Source organism: Epinephelus moara, chromosome 5 (assembly GCF_006386435.1).
Source record: "Epinephelus moara isolate mb chromosome 5, YSFRI_EMoa_1.0, whole genome shotgun sequence".
Taxonomy (NCBI): domain Eukaryota; kingdom Metazoa; phylum Chordata; class Actinopteri; order Perciformes; family Serranidae; genus Epinephelus; species Epinephelus moara.
Genome location: NC_065510.1, coordinates 5,566,737 through 5,584,057, shown reverse-complemented (window position 1 = coordinate 5,584,057; position 17,321 = coordinate 5,566,737). Strand labels below are relative to the sequence as shown.

Sequence of the window (17,321 nt, the reverse complement as noted above, 5' to 3'; positions counted from 1 at the left end):
TTGTTCCCTGTCTTCTCCTCTCTATTCATCTATTTCTTCCACTTGCTTTCCCACTTTCTCTTCATCTTTCCCTTTCTCTCTCTACCTCTCTCCACCTCCATCTCTCCCTCAATTCCTCTTGGACATTAAACCCTCATGCGACACTTTAGTTTCTCTCCTTCTCCATCCCCTAAACCCATATCTTATGGATTCACATCCTGAAAGCTGAACTGGGTTTGATGTTGTTTTTCTGCTAATTCCTCCAATGATTTTTCCCTTCCTGACCTCTTCAAACACACACTTGCATATAATCTGCAACAGACATCACACACCAACACAGAGTGGTGGCAGCCCACACACAGAGTTGAGGAGAGGACAGCAGGGGCATCACATTTCACCACACACTGAGGGAAATGACTGTGAGGATCACATAACTGGAGTAGAGTTCTGTCAAAACAACCATTACTATGGTGCTCGTCTGTCTGTCAGGATGTTGTATCCAAGAGGGAGATGACTATCTGTGATCCATGTTTGGATGGACGGATGTATGCAAGTATGTACAGTATGTATCTATTTATCTATATGGCAGAGGTTGAACTGATTGATTGTTTTGTCACAGATCTCAGGGTTCAAGTCCTGAAATTTGTGCTTCAAATCCTGAACAACTTGCTGTGCACGCTTTACCAAATTGAGTGTAATTGTAAATTTTAAAAAGAAATAATGAATTATTATTATTTCTTCAGGTTTGTCTTGGTGAGTTATTGCTGTGACTTGGAAAAACCTGCTTTACCTGAATGTTTTAGCATTCAAATGTGATAATTGAAGGTATCGTCAGTACCTCTAAACAAACCTTTCCCTCCTGCTAGTGCACTAAAATCAGCTGCTGTCGGAATTTGGATGGAAGAACTTAATTCGATTTTTTATTACACCTCACATTAAAAATAAACAATTAGGAGTGCAACAGCAATGTTGGAGACAATGTGGGCACATGGATGCCAATCACTCACATATATTCTGGTCATGTACAAAACTGCAACCATTTTGGGACAGAGTTCTTCAAATTTTTGAGGATATATTTGGTTTTAAGATTCCCAAGGACCCCAGGACTGTGCTCTTGGGACTGATACCTGGCAACATGTTTCAAACTAAGGACATCTATCTCTTCAAAATCTTGACACTTACATGCAAAAAGGCAGTTACAAGGAACTGGATGAAAAGTGATTCTCCAAGTCCAGATCAGTGGCAGGACTGACTCACTTCCTAAGGACGAAAGCAGGGACCCATATGAAACTTTGCTCTAAATGGTCCGCGTATAAGATAAAGGTTGGGTCGAGTCATCAGTAGTAATGAGATCAGAGTAATAGGACTGTGAGACGATTAGTGCCCCCCCCCACCCCCGTTTCAATTGTGTGTTGTGTTCAAAGTGTCCAGTGTATGTTTCTTTCTTTTTTTATATGCGATGTTTGTCTTGTTGGTATATTTGTTATCTGCAAAATGAACAAATAAAGAGTTTAAAAAAAAATAAAAAATCAGCTGCTGTCAGTTTGATTCACAGTAAATCTGTCAGGAAAAAATTAAGAATTGATATCAAGTCATTCCATCGAGTCAAAAGGAAGTAGTTGAAGTGAAATTACGAGTCACTGATAATTAAAACAAAATTGAGTTGAAAATCTTTATTGAGTCATCAAATTCATGACTTGAGTCCATGTCTCTACTAAATAGCATGTGTGTATGTATGTACCCAACACACTGTCACTCTGACCTCGTCACATATTGACGTGTGGTCGTGGACATTCCACGTCAACATATGATGTACAAGGTACCCTGGGTGCGTTGGATGATGACATTCTGGGAAACCGTGTCAACATCAGCCTGCATGCATTGTCTGTTTTCAAAAAACAATTCAGTTTTCAAAGGAAATGTAGTTTGCATATAGTTTCTTTCAAAATAAAAGCACTATGTTGGTAAAACACCGCAAACGTGGTTGGGTTTAGGATAAAACAATGGGGTTTGGCTTAACATTCATTCAGGAAGCGGACACCACGGTTAAAAGTCAGTGGTTGTTGGACCCATCTACCACCTGTCCCATCCGCCCTGCTCGGAATTTTGCCCCATTAACTCACATTGTTGCCTGGTCACATTTCCCTGACACCATCGGGTGCCAGCAACCGGCCGAGCATCATGTCAACATGAAAAGACAAGTTTTTTCGTCGGTGTCTGACATTGTAAGTCACTGACCAAGGGCTCGTATTTGACGACTTTGGAGTGAGACTGGGTTGATATACCATATCCTCATTAGACTCACAAGTCAGTCTTTAGACGCTTTGCTTAACTACAGACTGATGTCTTTCTCCCTGATTTTGTGTTTAGATGGGTGGATACAATTTCAGAGTTTAAACTGTCTACGTTGCAGAACCAATAGTAAATCCGCAGGGCGGTCCTTTGGTGGCTCGCTGAACTCTTGTGCTCGTAAACATAGTCCGACTGTGTTAAAAGTTTTAAACAAAGTCGCTGTAAGTCCTTCATTCACTGAGCACACATTTGATAAAACGGAGTTAAATCTCTCTGCATCCATTTTCAAGCTCTCTGTGTGTTTGTTTCCTTGCGGACGAGAAAAGGGGGAGCGCACATTTCCGGGAGGGCGTGTCCTTTTAAAAAATGCAAGAGGTGTTGCTTTGTTGCCGGCCGTTTTCTCCGGTGTGTTAAACACACTTTAGAAAGGAGTGTCCCCAGACTATCAGAAGGCGGAGATCTCTGATTGTCTGGTGGCGAGACTAGGTCCTCATAGGATACAGTAACTCTGGACAAAAGGCACCACTCTTGTTGTAAAGTATGTTTAAGTATATACATCCAACACATTCACACTCCCAACTCGTCAATACTGATGCTTACTCAGTGGCCCTCCATGTCAAAATATGACGTGATAGGTACCCCACTAGCATCAGTTTTAGGCAGCATGTCTATTTACGCTTGTTACTTGCATTGTGTCTTTTCAAAATAAACTCCAGTTTTCACAGGAAATGTACAGTTTACACTTGTTAAATGCATACAGTCTTTTTCAAAATAAACTTCTAACGCAGACAAAAAACATTATCTTTACGTTTATTTTCTTTAGGCAACAAAATAACATATTTAGGTTTAGAAAAAGACGTCATGGTTTAGCTTAAAAAAGTATGTTTGTTAGTAACGTAATTTAACATGTCATACGTCAGTAGCATTGTATGCTACACATACTAGCACACTATGTTGTTATTTAACTAACTCGGCTGACTTTTGGTTTCACACAGGAAACAAACAGCGGCCTCTTGGGTGAAAGCCCGCAGTTTTTTTGACCCATCCACCTCCCCTCATGCTCGCCCTTTATACCAAAGTAGTTGCTCAGAGGATCAAAAAATGCCGCCCAGTGCATCTCATATTGCCAGTAAAGGGTACGTCAGACAGAGTTGATTCATCATATAAAAAATTACATTATCTTTATTTATTTATTGGTAGTGCTGAAAATACAATACTGTCGGAAGATTTCTTTTGTATTGCAGTTATTACTATACCGAGATGATGTCATATCATGGCATCAGCGATATCAAACGTGCCATTGTATCACCAGATTGTATTATGGTAAATGAGACGCAGAGAGAGAGTGAGGGAGCGATTGCACACTGGAGCGTGAACGTCCCAAATGGTGCTTTTTCTGCCAACCACTGGGCTGCCCTGACTGCGTGCATGCATGTGTGTGTGTGTGTGTGTGTGTGTGTGTCGGGATGCAGTCGAGCCCCCTGAGGTAAGTGATCCTGCTGAACAGGTGTTACAGTATCACCTGCCCCCACCCACCCAAAAACACACACACACACACACACAGCTATCATAGCCTCTGTCAGCCGTGACTGATCTGAACGGATCTGCTTGCTCCACACCAGACAGATGAAGCCAAGCCACCAGCTGATCCGTCACGAGTGTGTGTGTGTCCGTGCATCATTGGTATGTTTGTTTACTCATGCATAAGTGTTGAATCAGATGATCTCAACGGCCACATACATATTTCTATGGCTACCAGTCTATCTCTGTGTATCTGTGTGTGTGTGTGTGTGTGTGTGTGTGTGTGTCCCTCCTTCCAGCCTTGTATCTTATCTGTTAAGCTGGAACTCATGTTCATCATCCTTCCAGAATAACACAACAGCATTTACTGTAAACCACACACACACACACACACACACACACACACACACACACACACACAGTCTCTCGAATGCGTAACAATCACACTATACACACATTACATAACACACATCCACACACACCTTCAGATCAATAAAATGTACATTAGAGTAATAGATTTATTTATCAAGAAAAATGGCATTCGATGGTACTGGCCAAATAAATGTGAGGATTTTTTACTGATAACTACTAATATTTCCTAGTTGAAGACCAAATCCTGCATATCTGCATTTTCATTAATGTCTGTATTTGTGTTTGTTCAAGGCGGGGGGGCAACAATCAGTTACAGGTGACAGAGACAAGGTGACATTCTTCCCTCTGATGTCCCAGAGGGGGTTGGGTGGATGGTCTGTGTTTAATCTGTTCTTTCTCTCTGCCTCATACCGTCTACCGCCCTCCACTTGTCTCTCCCTCACATGATACCAGGCAGCGTCGCCAGAACCCAGCCGGGATAGTGTGAAACCCACACAGACAACGAACGCCGAGGACAGATGGTCAGGGAGAGACAGAGAGAGACACAGAGCCAGAGAGGGGCATATAGTATATACTGTCACTTTGTTTGATATATGCTGCTTTGATGAGATGGATTTCTTTTCTTGTGTCAGTAAAACAGATTTAAAGTAAACTAAAATAAAAAGCAAAGCCGTATTGGATTGATTTAAGATAAACCTAAATAAATGACGAGAACACGAGGGGTCACTGGATGGTTGTGGTGAGTTTTAAAACGATGTGACTCCTGGGTCACTTTTTCAAAAACACAAATTTTGATTGATTTAAATAATTCGAACACAGCCCACGTCGCTTAACTCTATGTGTCTCCGTTCATTCATGGTGCCTCTGCTGCCTTATTTGAGTGACAAGCTAATGTTACTATGAGGCAGTTGCATTTTACAGAGCCAGGAAACAGCCTTGCCAGCTCAATCAATGATTTTTAAAATAATTTTTTTTATCTATGGTGTCGAATCCAAAATGCTCCCACACATTACTTCTAACATGATCTGGTGTCTTGATTATCTGTTCAGCATGGCACACTGGTTTTCTCCATTTTGTGTTAGTGAATACAGCAATAACAGCCTCTTTTACAGACGGCATGGAAACGCAACATGTAATGGGTCGGTCTAATGATGCATTTGAGGAACCACAGTGCTTATACAGTATACATTTTAGGTTGGAAAGTTATACAGTGAATACCTAATTTGAAGCTGGAAACTTGATATGAAACACAATACTCAAGTTACTTCACTTGTTTTTATATGCGTTTTTAATTTGAGCATAAATCGAAGATGCCAGATATTCCGAAAAAACTAGAAATGAAGCTCTAGCGACAGTTCAGTCAGGAAGACAATACTTTTCATGCTCAGGCTGTAAGTTTCTTTCTCACCCTGTCATTCACTCCTTGCATGTTAGCTCATTCACGATCTCTAGGTGTCATTATCTGGGTAGGTCAATTGAATCATCAGCTGATTCACAATCAACCAATAGCACAGCGACACACCTTCTCTGTCAGCCTATCATCTTACTGCTCCTCATTCTAAATATGGTTCTTTCTCTACCGTAGTTCTTTCTTGCCGCCGTCGTGCACCCTCCACCTCCCCATCACCACCTAGTCTTTACAGACTCATCAGCCTCATCAGCCTCAGAGTCATCAGCCACCACCACCACCACCACCACCAGTGTCTGGACTCCATGGGGGGATTTATCCTGCTGCTGCTCAGATGTCCCTTGATCACAAATATCTCCCTCTGGTGTCCAAGCAAGTGCCAAAGTCCTCTGTTAAATCTTAATCAGCACAAATCATTTGTAAATCTGTACGCTCATATTCTGTATTAAATATTATCTTTACGTCATTCTTCTGTCTCTCCTGATTGAAATATTGCAAAAATCTTTTTTACACTCGATGTATTGCTAAACAGGAAATGCAACACCGCAGCTGAAACAGACTTAGCAAATAAATCACAACGTACATGAAGCACGTGACTTAAACATCAAGCTTCTGCTTCACTGAGCGGACTGTGATGTTCCTCAAAACTATTTGTTTTAGCAATATTGTATTGATACACGGACATCAAGTATAATTTTTTTCCTATTATATAAATTACTAATTTTGCAAATATAAATTCAACTCTCGGTCGCCTACTCGAATAATAAAACCAGTTGCTTTTTGCGGTCCACTAGAGACATGTTGCTGCAATAAAAATGATTGAATTGAGATGAACAGCACTTTATTGTGTTACATAAAGCAGATGTTAACAAAGTTTTCCTTTTGAGACATAATAAAAGATAACACATTGCCACATATTGCAACATATTGCAAAACCTTTAAAATCGTAATAATATTGTATCGTCACTTAAGTATTGTAATAGCCTATTGTCAGGCCTCTGGTGATTCCCATCCCTAATAAATTAATACATAAAACAAATATGAATGTCATCATTTCCATCATGTTTTCCATGTTGTTTTACAGGATTTGAGGGTTTTTTTGGCACTTTAACATCGTCTTGTTGGGCTGTCTTCATCTGGAGTGTTTTAATGGCACCTAACTGGAGAATTAGTGCCCCCAACTGTTTATCTTGATTTGTCCAGCTTCTACTATTCACTAACATTAGTGGATGGAAGCACATATTCATTTATTTTGGTCATTTTTTCAAATTAGGTGAAAATTTGTGCATCATTTGGATGGAAACTTGGATTGTGACATTTTCTGTTCGTTTTTTTCTTTGATTTGTCACCAATCTGTATTTTGGATATTGTGTTTTTTTTTATTTTGTACACAAAAACTGCCACTACAGTATCTTAATTGATTTAAATTGGGAGTGACAGAAGAGTAATGACAAAACGGGAAATAAGAGAGATATACAGAGAGAGAGAAGATGGAGGACAGGACATTTAAAGCAGAGTTGCAGGGGAAGAAGTGCAGCGGAGAGGAGGAGATGAAAGGAGTGTAAAGTGAGTGAGAAAGGGAATGGGGAAGTGCAGGCGGAGGGAGGGGAGAGAGGTATAATGAAGTCCTCTGGGTCTCTGGTGGAAGAAGCCACAGCGCCTGCCAGCCAACACAGCCTGACTCTGTACAGATGGCGGCATGCTGGGATATGCTCAGTTCACTTTCAAAGCAGGAAGTGGATGTTCTTTAAATTTGAAAATGTTTTGCAATGAAAAAAATGCTTATCATGTTAAGCGGAAAACGGTACAGATTCTGTTTTATGCTTCTGAGGCTGCTTCTCAGCCTGGTCTTACACAAATACGTAAAATGACCATGACCTTTTAACACTGCATGACATTGTGGCTGCTGTAATGTATTAAAATTGTAGTGCCAATAAGTAAATTAGTATCCTGTGTCGTGGTGGACACACAAATTCCCTGCTTCAACAACATAATGCATGGCCAGTGGTTAATTTCATGACACCATAAATACTATAAAGAGTACAGAAGTCTGTGTACAGAGGTGGTCAAGTCCGTGGACAGGTCAAACAAACACAGGACTTTCACCCAGGAGACTGTTTTTGTGAAACCAAAAGTCACCGTTTTATTATTTGAACTTTATGTAATTAGAACCTTTATGTACCTACATTATGCAACATGACGTACGTACATGACATTACGACATACGTAACAAACGTAGTTACTTTAAGTGAAACCACGGTTTTTTTTAGCCAAAGCCTAGTGGCAACTGACAAAAGTTCAACAAAGTGAACTCTGTGCACGTTCATGTGGGCAGCATCCGCCATGTTCGAAACCACTTCCCCTCTGCTGTCGTCCCCTCATTGAAATGACTGGAGGCAGGGAGTTAGTAACTGCAAGTGTTTCACAACGTTAACCGCATGTTTAAAACTCTTACTGCTCCAACAAATTATTTTAAAACATTATGTGCCACCACCACATAATGCCGTGTTTGGAGGTCGTAATCAGGTGTTCCCGTGAGATCAGGTTGCTGCTTCCAAATCTCAAATGTTTGGACAGGAAACTCAACTAAGCGTTTTAAATACTTGTTTTGTTTGACCAGGTGAAGTAGCTCCTTCCAGCTCTGATGGCATCACATGACAGCCTTGTAAGTTCAGAAAATTAGAGCCTCAGTTATCTAATAACTAGATGAAACTCCAAAATGCAATGATTTAATGGTGAATGGAAATAAATGCTGCTTGTCTAATATCCAGCAGCTTGAAAGTAACATGGTCAACTAAAATGTACAGTCGTATTCACATTAGAAAATATTTTTTAAGAATTATAATACCACTCTGATCACATTTTTTCATAAGCATAATAAGGAAGCTTTAATATTGAATGTATTTGTGTTACTGTTAACGCAAAATATTTATACTATGTCTGCAACTAACAATTATTTTCATTATCTATTAATCTATCAATAATTGTCTAGATCAACTGATTTATCCTTTTGTTAATCAAATGTCACAATAAAGTGAACCACGCCCTGTGTAATTTCCCATCTTTAAATATGTTTTATCCAATCAACAGTTCAAAAATCCATAGCTATTTAGTTTATCATAATTTGACAAAGAAAAGCATCAAAATCTCAAATTTAAGAGGAACGAAACCAGCAAATGTTTGGCTTTTTTCTCTCTTTTGCTTAAAAAAATCACTAAAGCAACTATTCAATTATCAAAATAGTGCCCAATGAATCACTGCAGATCTAATTTATACTCAACGAATCTGCATAAAGGTCAATGTACATATGTTTAGGCAACTAAAACCCTTGGCTGAGGGTAGGTTGGTTACATACTGTCAAAGCTGACTAAAGCATGAGACTGGATAAGTTGATGTTTTCAACATAGCATAACAATATTCCTTCCTAAACCTCAACCAAGTAGCCTAAGCCGACTAAATACATGAGGGATGCAGGACTCAAAAACCCTCGGCTTTGGCATCACAGTCCTGTGGCTTTGTACAACCAAACATCCTCCACAACCTCCTCCCTAATGATGTATGACAAAATCACACTTGAGTCACAATCACACTTGGTTAAAAGTAATCGTCATACAAAGTAGGGCTGGGCAATTATTATTTATTTTTTTTGCTATTAAGATTTTTTATTACAAATTTTAAACATAGACAACACAAACGGACAAATCACCAAATTAACACAGATTAACAGGCTGTGCAATTAATCAAAATGTTGTCAATCAAAGTTGCAAAATGGCCACGTGCAGTATCTAATTTTCTGATACATGTAAACTGTGTCACAACATACTGTAATAAATGAGGCACTGTGGTGTAACAAAGATGCCCCGGCCTACAAATCATATTCCAGACGTGAGGGAGCATGCTTCTTTAGTAGACCACAGCAAAAATCACATGATCATCATTTTTATATTTTTTTCCAGTGAAAATTAAATACAAAAATCACCATTTTCACTCAAATTGTGACTCATATTGCAATATCTGTGACAATAATCGCCAATATGATCTGTTTTGCACATCGTGCAGCCCTAGTGGGAAGGCGGTTTCCAAAATGTGTGTATAAAGTCCGTGCCATTGTTTAAATCATTAAAGAACTTATGATCTCTTTCTATGTCACATTTTCTCTACAAGTTGCCTGTTCACCTGAGGAGATGAACAAAAGGACAGACTGTTTAATCACTTTTAAACATTGTAAAGAGGGTTCATCTCTGTCAACATTTTCATATTGCACCTGATTTTATTTCACAACTTTTGGTACTATATATATATATATATATATATATATATATATANATATATACATATACACCTCTCATGTGTAAGTTCATCATACAGCAGGTTTTGAATGACGAAAATAAAATCAATCAACTCCAAAAGGCGACACCATTCTGATTCACACACTCAGTCTCACACAATACCCATTAAACATCACTAACACTCATCAGCAATGTGCATTTCTAAACAGTGACTCATGACTCTGAGGTAAAAACAAAACCATTTCCACCTTGCAACCAGCATGAGCAAACTTGGGGAGGAAAGAAGCTGTAAAGAGAGTACAAAGTCAGCTATTTTTGTGAGCTGATGGATTTCCTAACAATGTTTTTATTTCTGCAGAAAAGCCAAAACATTTTGGCAGAAAGTTGAAGAACATTTATGAAGGCTCTCTGCCAAAAAACACAGCAGCTCCTCTCCAACAATAAAGCCTCTGTTTCAGACATGCACTGGTCTCATAACGTGTTTCGGCTGAGAACATTTGAAAATCTTCACATTATTACACTGACATTTTAGAGTAAATGACAGAATTCTGTTTCTATATTGACTTAACTGTTTGTTTAGTTTGTTTGTCCTGGCTGCAGCAAACAGGAGATCGAAATCTGTCCATATTAATTTCCTCAATGGAAAATATGACTGCATTTTAGTCATGGAAACTTTTACTATTGGGCTAAAGCATGTAGATGATGCCGGCACTGTCCTGTACAAGCCTCAGTCTATAAGTTATTGAGCATGAATATGAATTTGCACCATTCTTTTATTTATTTCTACTGAATATGACTCAAGATTTGTTGTTCCTTCTGTGGCAGTAAGCATTTTTACAACATACTATGAACACACACCACCATTACCACAAATGCACTCTCACACAGGCACACACACGCACTCACCATATAACCAACCTGACTCTCACATCACTTAAGGCGTTACATGGCTTAGCACCTACTGATGAACACCATCAGACCTGAGATCAGCCGATGCTGTTTGTCTTCGTACTACCTCAGTGAACACGACAATGATTGATCTTCTGTTCTTATGCCTCCAATATTTGGAACTCTCTTTTCCATCAGTTCAATCACAGCTTTCAGGAATGGCTTAAAGGGATAGCTGCGACTTTTTGAAGTGGAGTTGTCCTCATCCATAGACAGTATATTACACAGTGGATGTCAGTCGGCACGCCCCAATACTGACACAGATTTTTTTTTTAGGAGGGTAAAATATGTCTTGTTGCTGACCCCATCCACAACAGTACATTGCTTAGCTTCCATGTCGGACTCCAGCCTGCTTCTCCAAGCTGGGAACATGCTGACTGACATCTACTGTGTGTATTACACTGACTATGGATACCCTATACAACCCCACTTCAAAACAAACTATCCCTTTAAATCACATCTTCATAAAATGACATATTCTTTTCTTTTCTTTATCTTTTTAAAAACATTTTCGGCAGGCCTATGCAACAGTTTCCCCTGTCCTTATCTGCATTGTATCCGTCTTATTCTTGTACTTGTGAAGCAGTCTGGAGTTGAAATCTGTGCAAAAGATTCAGAACTCATTCACAATTAAAGTGGCTGAGCTGCCTGATCACCTGGTGTTGAATTAGGAGCTCCCCTGAGCATTGACTTACTGTAACATCACCTTAAAAGACCCACAGGGAGGCTCCTCACCCTCTCTCACTCTCTGCATGTGCGAACCAGCTGCAGTCACTGAACAGGGCTCTGCATCAACACCTCTAACACAAACTGGTTGGTGGTTTAAGGATAGACACATCATTATTCTGCGAAATTACTTTTCCAGTCATCAGTAACATTCACTCATCTCTCAAATATTTTATTTCTAAGTCTGCTTTCCTAGTTTTCCCAAAATGTGGAATATCTGCCCCAGACAGCAGATGTCATGTTGTTACATTTAGTTGTTTGCAGTGCAGGTAGAGGAAGTGATAATGTAATCAGTATTTTTTGTTTTTTTTTTAAAATATGTTATTTGTTTATATATTTTGTTTATATATGTTTATATATATGTTGTTATTTATGTGTGTTTTAGGTCACTGAATGTTTGGTAAAGCTCCCTTAGAGGTGAAGATGTTCAGAAACTGTTGTCAGTGTTGATGTGTAGACATGGAAAATGGTGTTATTGGCTTGTGACATCAGAATGTGCGCCCTTATCTCCTCTGTGCGGTGTCACAACTGAGTTGACATTTCATGCAATGGCAGACATGGCATCAAATAGTGCTGGTTCTTACCTTGCTTACAGGACTTTTTAAATGTTTAAACAATAAAATACAGTTACTCCTCCATTTAACTGAGGAACAGCAGCTTAAAAATGGAGGTCACTGCTACAAAACAGCCTTCAAGTACTAGCTTTTTTTTAAGGCTTCTGATTGGCTAACATCATCTTATGTGGACAGGATTTTTTTTTCTTTTCAAAAATACCCGTGTACATGCAGACTAGGCCAGAGTCAAAGAAAAAAAAAAGCAAGTGTAACCACGTGTTCTGGTTTGACAGCATTCTGGATAAGTAAACCTGATCTTTATCCGACGCTGTCTTACAAGCAAAGTGAGCAACTGTCCCTGTGCGTCAGAACTCTAGGGGCTCCAAAAGCCCCAGTTGGTTTGTAGCAGTTTGATTCACTGCATGTTTATTCAGATATTTTCACCATTCAAGTGAAACCAATGACACTAAAAGAAAGGTGCTTCGTTATGATGTAATTTTGAAGCCCTGTCTTGTAAAGGGGAACTGTGGACATTAGAATTTAGGCTTGTATATTGTTCCAGTCTAAATAGTGCTTACTCAGCCCAGCTGCGAGAACACAATGTTGGCATTGTACGTTTCTGCAAACCACAGATGCGTTAAATTTGTATGTTTCATAGCTGCAGACCACTGTTTGAAACCAATAAACAACAAAACCGGTTGTTTTTTAGCAAGACATCGCAGCATTTCCAGCAACAATTGTGGCAGCAGAGCAGGTATTTTAAGCCAAAACATGATCTTTTCTCAGCAATAACTAAGTGGCTTTTGTGCCTAAACATAACCATGGTAACCACAGTGTTCAAACGTAAAGAAACGTGAAGTTTTAACTTAAAATTTAGTTTTACTTAAAGGCCAGAGAGAGCCCAAGGAATGAGTCCTGAAAGCTGGAAATGAGTTGGCTTTTTTTGCACTCCCAGTTCTCTTGACTTGAAGTCAATGGGTTTTTGTTAGAACCAGAATTAAGGTCTATGGTTAACACAAGCTTTGAAGACTTTCATGTTTTGTTCTATGACATAATATAAGTCAGTAAATACACCACTTGTGAACTTTGAAGCTTTGAAGCTAAACACAGCTTTGCAGTCTTGTTACAGTGGCGCCATTAAGTCATGCGACCGTGGTGTAGTTTGTCTCTAGCCTAACGTTAGATTTTTACTTCTGGCGATTGCATTCAGGCTTCAAAAATCATGGCTGTGGTGTTCATTTGTAAAGTTTTTCTTCCTGAACAAAACGTGTGAGTATCAGAAATGTTTGTTTGCCAATGAGCTTATTTTCGGCAATAATATAAAATCCAATGGGAAAATCCGACAGGCTTTTTGATGAAGGAACCAGTGTGATGCTAACTTCTGCGTCTGCCTACAGTTAAACATCATCCCTGGGCCACTCTTTTACTGATGCTTTGTATTAAAATTGCCACAACCTAACTGACACCTGGGATCCAATAGTTTCACCTCTACATATTCTTATTCTTCTATGATTGTAAACTTCATAAATATGGATTGTGGACTGTTGGTCGGACAAAACGACATCTGAAAATTTCTTTTTTTTTTTACAATTTGTTTTCATTTTAGACCGAACAATCATCACTGAACTCATTATTAATACAAATAATGATTTGTTTCAGCCCTGATGTGTACACTGCTGTGTGCTGTACTTGAACGTGACGGAATAAATGCACGGAGAATTACATTTGCCCCGCGGCCTTCTAGCAAGTTAATCCGGCCTTGTGTTTTAAATTTTCTGCCATCAAACTCTATTACAGTCGCTGAAAATGTCTTATTGTGATGTCACATTGTCTGGTTCAGCTTTCTCAATGTAATAAAGGTAGAAATGGTTTTAAAAGTACTGAAAACTACATCATTAAGCAACAAAGCAAGCCTACAAACACATTTTAAGTGACGTTTAGCAGGGCTTTTTTTCTCCTAACCAAGAAACTGACTTGAGAGCAGGCCTGATAAGAGTATTCCTGGACCGACAGCAGTAGACTGACCTGTCCTGACAATTACAGCTTTTTCCACTGCTGTCCTGTAGGATGAGCCACAGGCCGCCCATATATGGTCAGTGGTAATTAGAGAGAGGGAGAAAGCGGGAGAGTCATTTCCTCTCCCTTCTGGTTGCATGGTGCTTAAGCCTTCATAATGCTGACATCAGCACTCAGCTCTGACTACAACTACAGCCCAAACACACACACACACACACACACAGGTCACTAACAGGTTCGAGCTAAATGCTGTATTCAAGATGCATCTTAATCACCAGCAGCATCAACATGATTGTGATTGCTGGTGTCATGACAACCGCCATCATCGCCAACATCATCCTTCATTCCATCAATGGCAGCTTTATCAGGTGAGCCCGAGGCCAGCAGGGTTGGACACAGCAGTGGGAGGGAAGTGAAACCATGTTTTGTGCCATGTATCAATCAACACTGCAAATACAAGCCATCCAACCTGTCTCACACACACACACACACACACACACACCTCCTGTACATCATAGAACACACACCATGTAACATCTTGCAACACTGCAAAACACAACACTGCAAAAAGAAAATGAAATAAAAATCACACACTGCCATGAAATTATAAAACACACCACCCCACAGTGCAAATCACCACCCCAACCACAACTTTCATCCTGCAGCTGTTGGCTGATTCAAACCACTCCACACACCACGAGGCCACACCTCGCCATCCGCTCCAGCAAACACACCACAACCCCAGTACCTTGGCAGTCTGCTCGGCATTGCTTATCAAAGGATATGGCCATTCGGTGATCTTTTTGGCGTACTTCCTCACCAGGTTGTCTTCGCTGAAGAGGAAGAGGGAGCGGTTGACCGTTAGGCAGCTCTGCCGGACGGGTATGGGGTTGTACAGGGCCATGGTCCGGGCTCTCTGGGCCATCGACTGCTTGTACATCCGCTGCGCTCCAGGGGGCCCCCCTTGCCTGCTGCCGCCGCGGCCGGGCCCCCCTTGTCCGCCGGCACCCCCGCCACCACCGCCACCACCACCTCCTCCTCCTCCATACCTGTTGGGTAGCTCGTCTCCAAAACGCGCCATTCTGCAGACACCAAACGCCAGAGGTTAGGAAGGAGCCGGGGGGGAACCTCAGAGTGACACCTCCACATGCCACCACCCCATCAGCCTCGGCTCCAAACACACATGCAGAATGGAGTTGGGTTGAGTTGGGTTATCTCTGTGTGTCCTTCTCCTTCTATCTATCTGTGTCTCCTTCCCAGATCTTCAGCGCCGAGAAGATACCTCCATTTGTGTGTGGAGAGGGAGGGGGGAAGGAGGAGGAGGAGGAGAGAAGAGGGGAGGGAGAGAGGGGGGAGAGGGAAAGCGCACGGTGTCTCTGATCGTGTGTTTGGAATATGAATGGGAAATAGAGCGATGTGTTTATGTAATTTCTGGCAAATCAGTTCTCTGACAGGAAAAAGAACACACGATTGGTTTTATTGGCGGGTGGGAAACTCAAAAAATGTTATCTCTTGTCAGAGCATCAGCGTTTTCTCTCCGTCGAAAAGCAAGGCATCCTGTTTTTATTTTTTTGGTCGGGAAAAACCTCTCCAAGAGTGAGCCGGTGCTTGCATTTCAATAGGCAAACAAATCGATCACCTTGAATACATGCGATGAGGATGCATAGCTGTGCGTTTTAAATAAATATTGCAATCATCTCCACTAAGTAGGCTACCCTAGCTGGAGACTGCGTCTTTTTCCCCTCTCAACAGCCTAGTGCATCTTGACAGCATCTGCAGTTGTCTTTTTCCCCTCCCCAGGTCCTTTTTTTCCCTTCGAGATAAAAATAGAAATAGATAAGAGTAAAATCTTTAATAATTCATTTATTCTTGTGCCATATATCCGCAATGTTTGATGTGGCACGGCAGATGTCCCTGCTGCCACCTCTCACTGCCACCACGCCACTCGGGTTACACGCAAACGCCAACCGAGGGGGGCTTCCCCAAAATCCGAGCCTGGTGACATTTGTTGATATTTGGTGATGGACGGTGCGGCATCCCCCTCCTCCTCCTCCTCCTCCCCCTCCTCTTCACCAAGGCGTCGGTCACTGATTTTGGGCGTGATTGCGCGCACTTGGAGACGAAAATACACCGGTCCTCAATCTACCAATTTATACCTTGCCCACTTCCCCGCCGATAAAAAAAATGTGTTGATGAAATTAAAAGAAAATTAATGTCCACAACAATCATCTATAATCCAAGGTTGGGAGAACAAGAATCCCGGACGAGTAGGATCCGGAGGAGCAGAAAAAGACCACTGGGGGAGGCAGCATCATCACCATCATCAATTCGTTTTCGGAAAATACGACGCCGGCGGTGCGGGTGTGTTGTAGCAGCGGCTCGCATCTTCTCCGCCACCGGGCAGAAACCGTGCACCATCCCCGCCCAGCAGCATCGCCCCCGAGGCTCCCCGAACCAGAGAGAGGCGACCAGCCCCGCAGACCTACAGCAAGTCCAGCGTCTCTTCTCCCTCTCTCTCTCTCTCTAGCTCTCTTTCCCTATTCCTCCCTCTCTGTTTTTTTTTCTTTCCTCCCTCGACCCCCCAGGGGGACGTGAACCAACACGCAGTCGGTCCGGAGGCTGTATATTCCCGTGGAGACCAGCCTGGGAAACGAAGAAACCCGACGAGCGGAGCGCTTCTCCGGCTCTTCTGCGTTCAGTCAGCCGTCGGGGTTGAGCCGCGCACTGAGCATCTGATGAATCTGACGGGAACCGAGCGCCGCGCGCAGATCCGTGGCCAAGCCTTGCAGCGCACGACGCACGGCGCCTCCCCGGAGCCTCCCCCACTCCAACCCACTCCCCATAGCGCACGACGGAGATGTATGGGCGTTAGTTGGGTATGGCAAGGTACGGCAGCTCCTCTTAGCCCCAGTGACTCTAAATGTATTATTATTTTTTATTATTATTATAAAGAATAAAGATCAGACACAACGTGCCAAATCAAGTCAGAAAGCCAAAAGACACCAGATTTCGTCTGTTACCTGTGATACTTTGGTGATCTATATCTGATATTTTTTAATTAATTTCTTCACTTATTAATAAGCAGTCTTAAAAATACTGGTCACCAATGGTGCTAGGCGCAAGCTATATGGGCTTTCCATAGCTGGTTTCATGAGCCCCCTCGAGGAGATGCAGCTCACGGCTTCCTCTCATGTTCGCCAAGTGTCAAAAGCACCA

At 41.4% G+C, this 17,321-nt stretch overlaps 1 protein-coding gene across 1 annotated transcript in view; it reads right to left on the bottom strand.

Moving 5' to 3' along the window:
- Positions 1 to 16,833, bottom strand: part of cacna1ab (calcium channel, voltage-dependent, P/Q type, alpha 1A subunit, b) — a 209,432-nt gene extending 192,599 nt beyond the window's left edge. The window contains exon 1 of the mRNA XM_050044006.1: positions 14,892 to 16,833. Coding sequence (XP_049899963.1) covers positions 14,892 to 15,186 — 295 coding nt within the window. The 5' untranslated portion in view covers positions 15,187 to 16,833. The remainder of the gene's footprint in view (positions 1 to 14,891) is intronic.
- Positions 16,834 to 17,321: the final 488 nt, after the last annotated feature.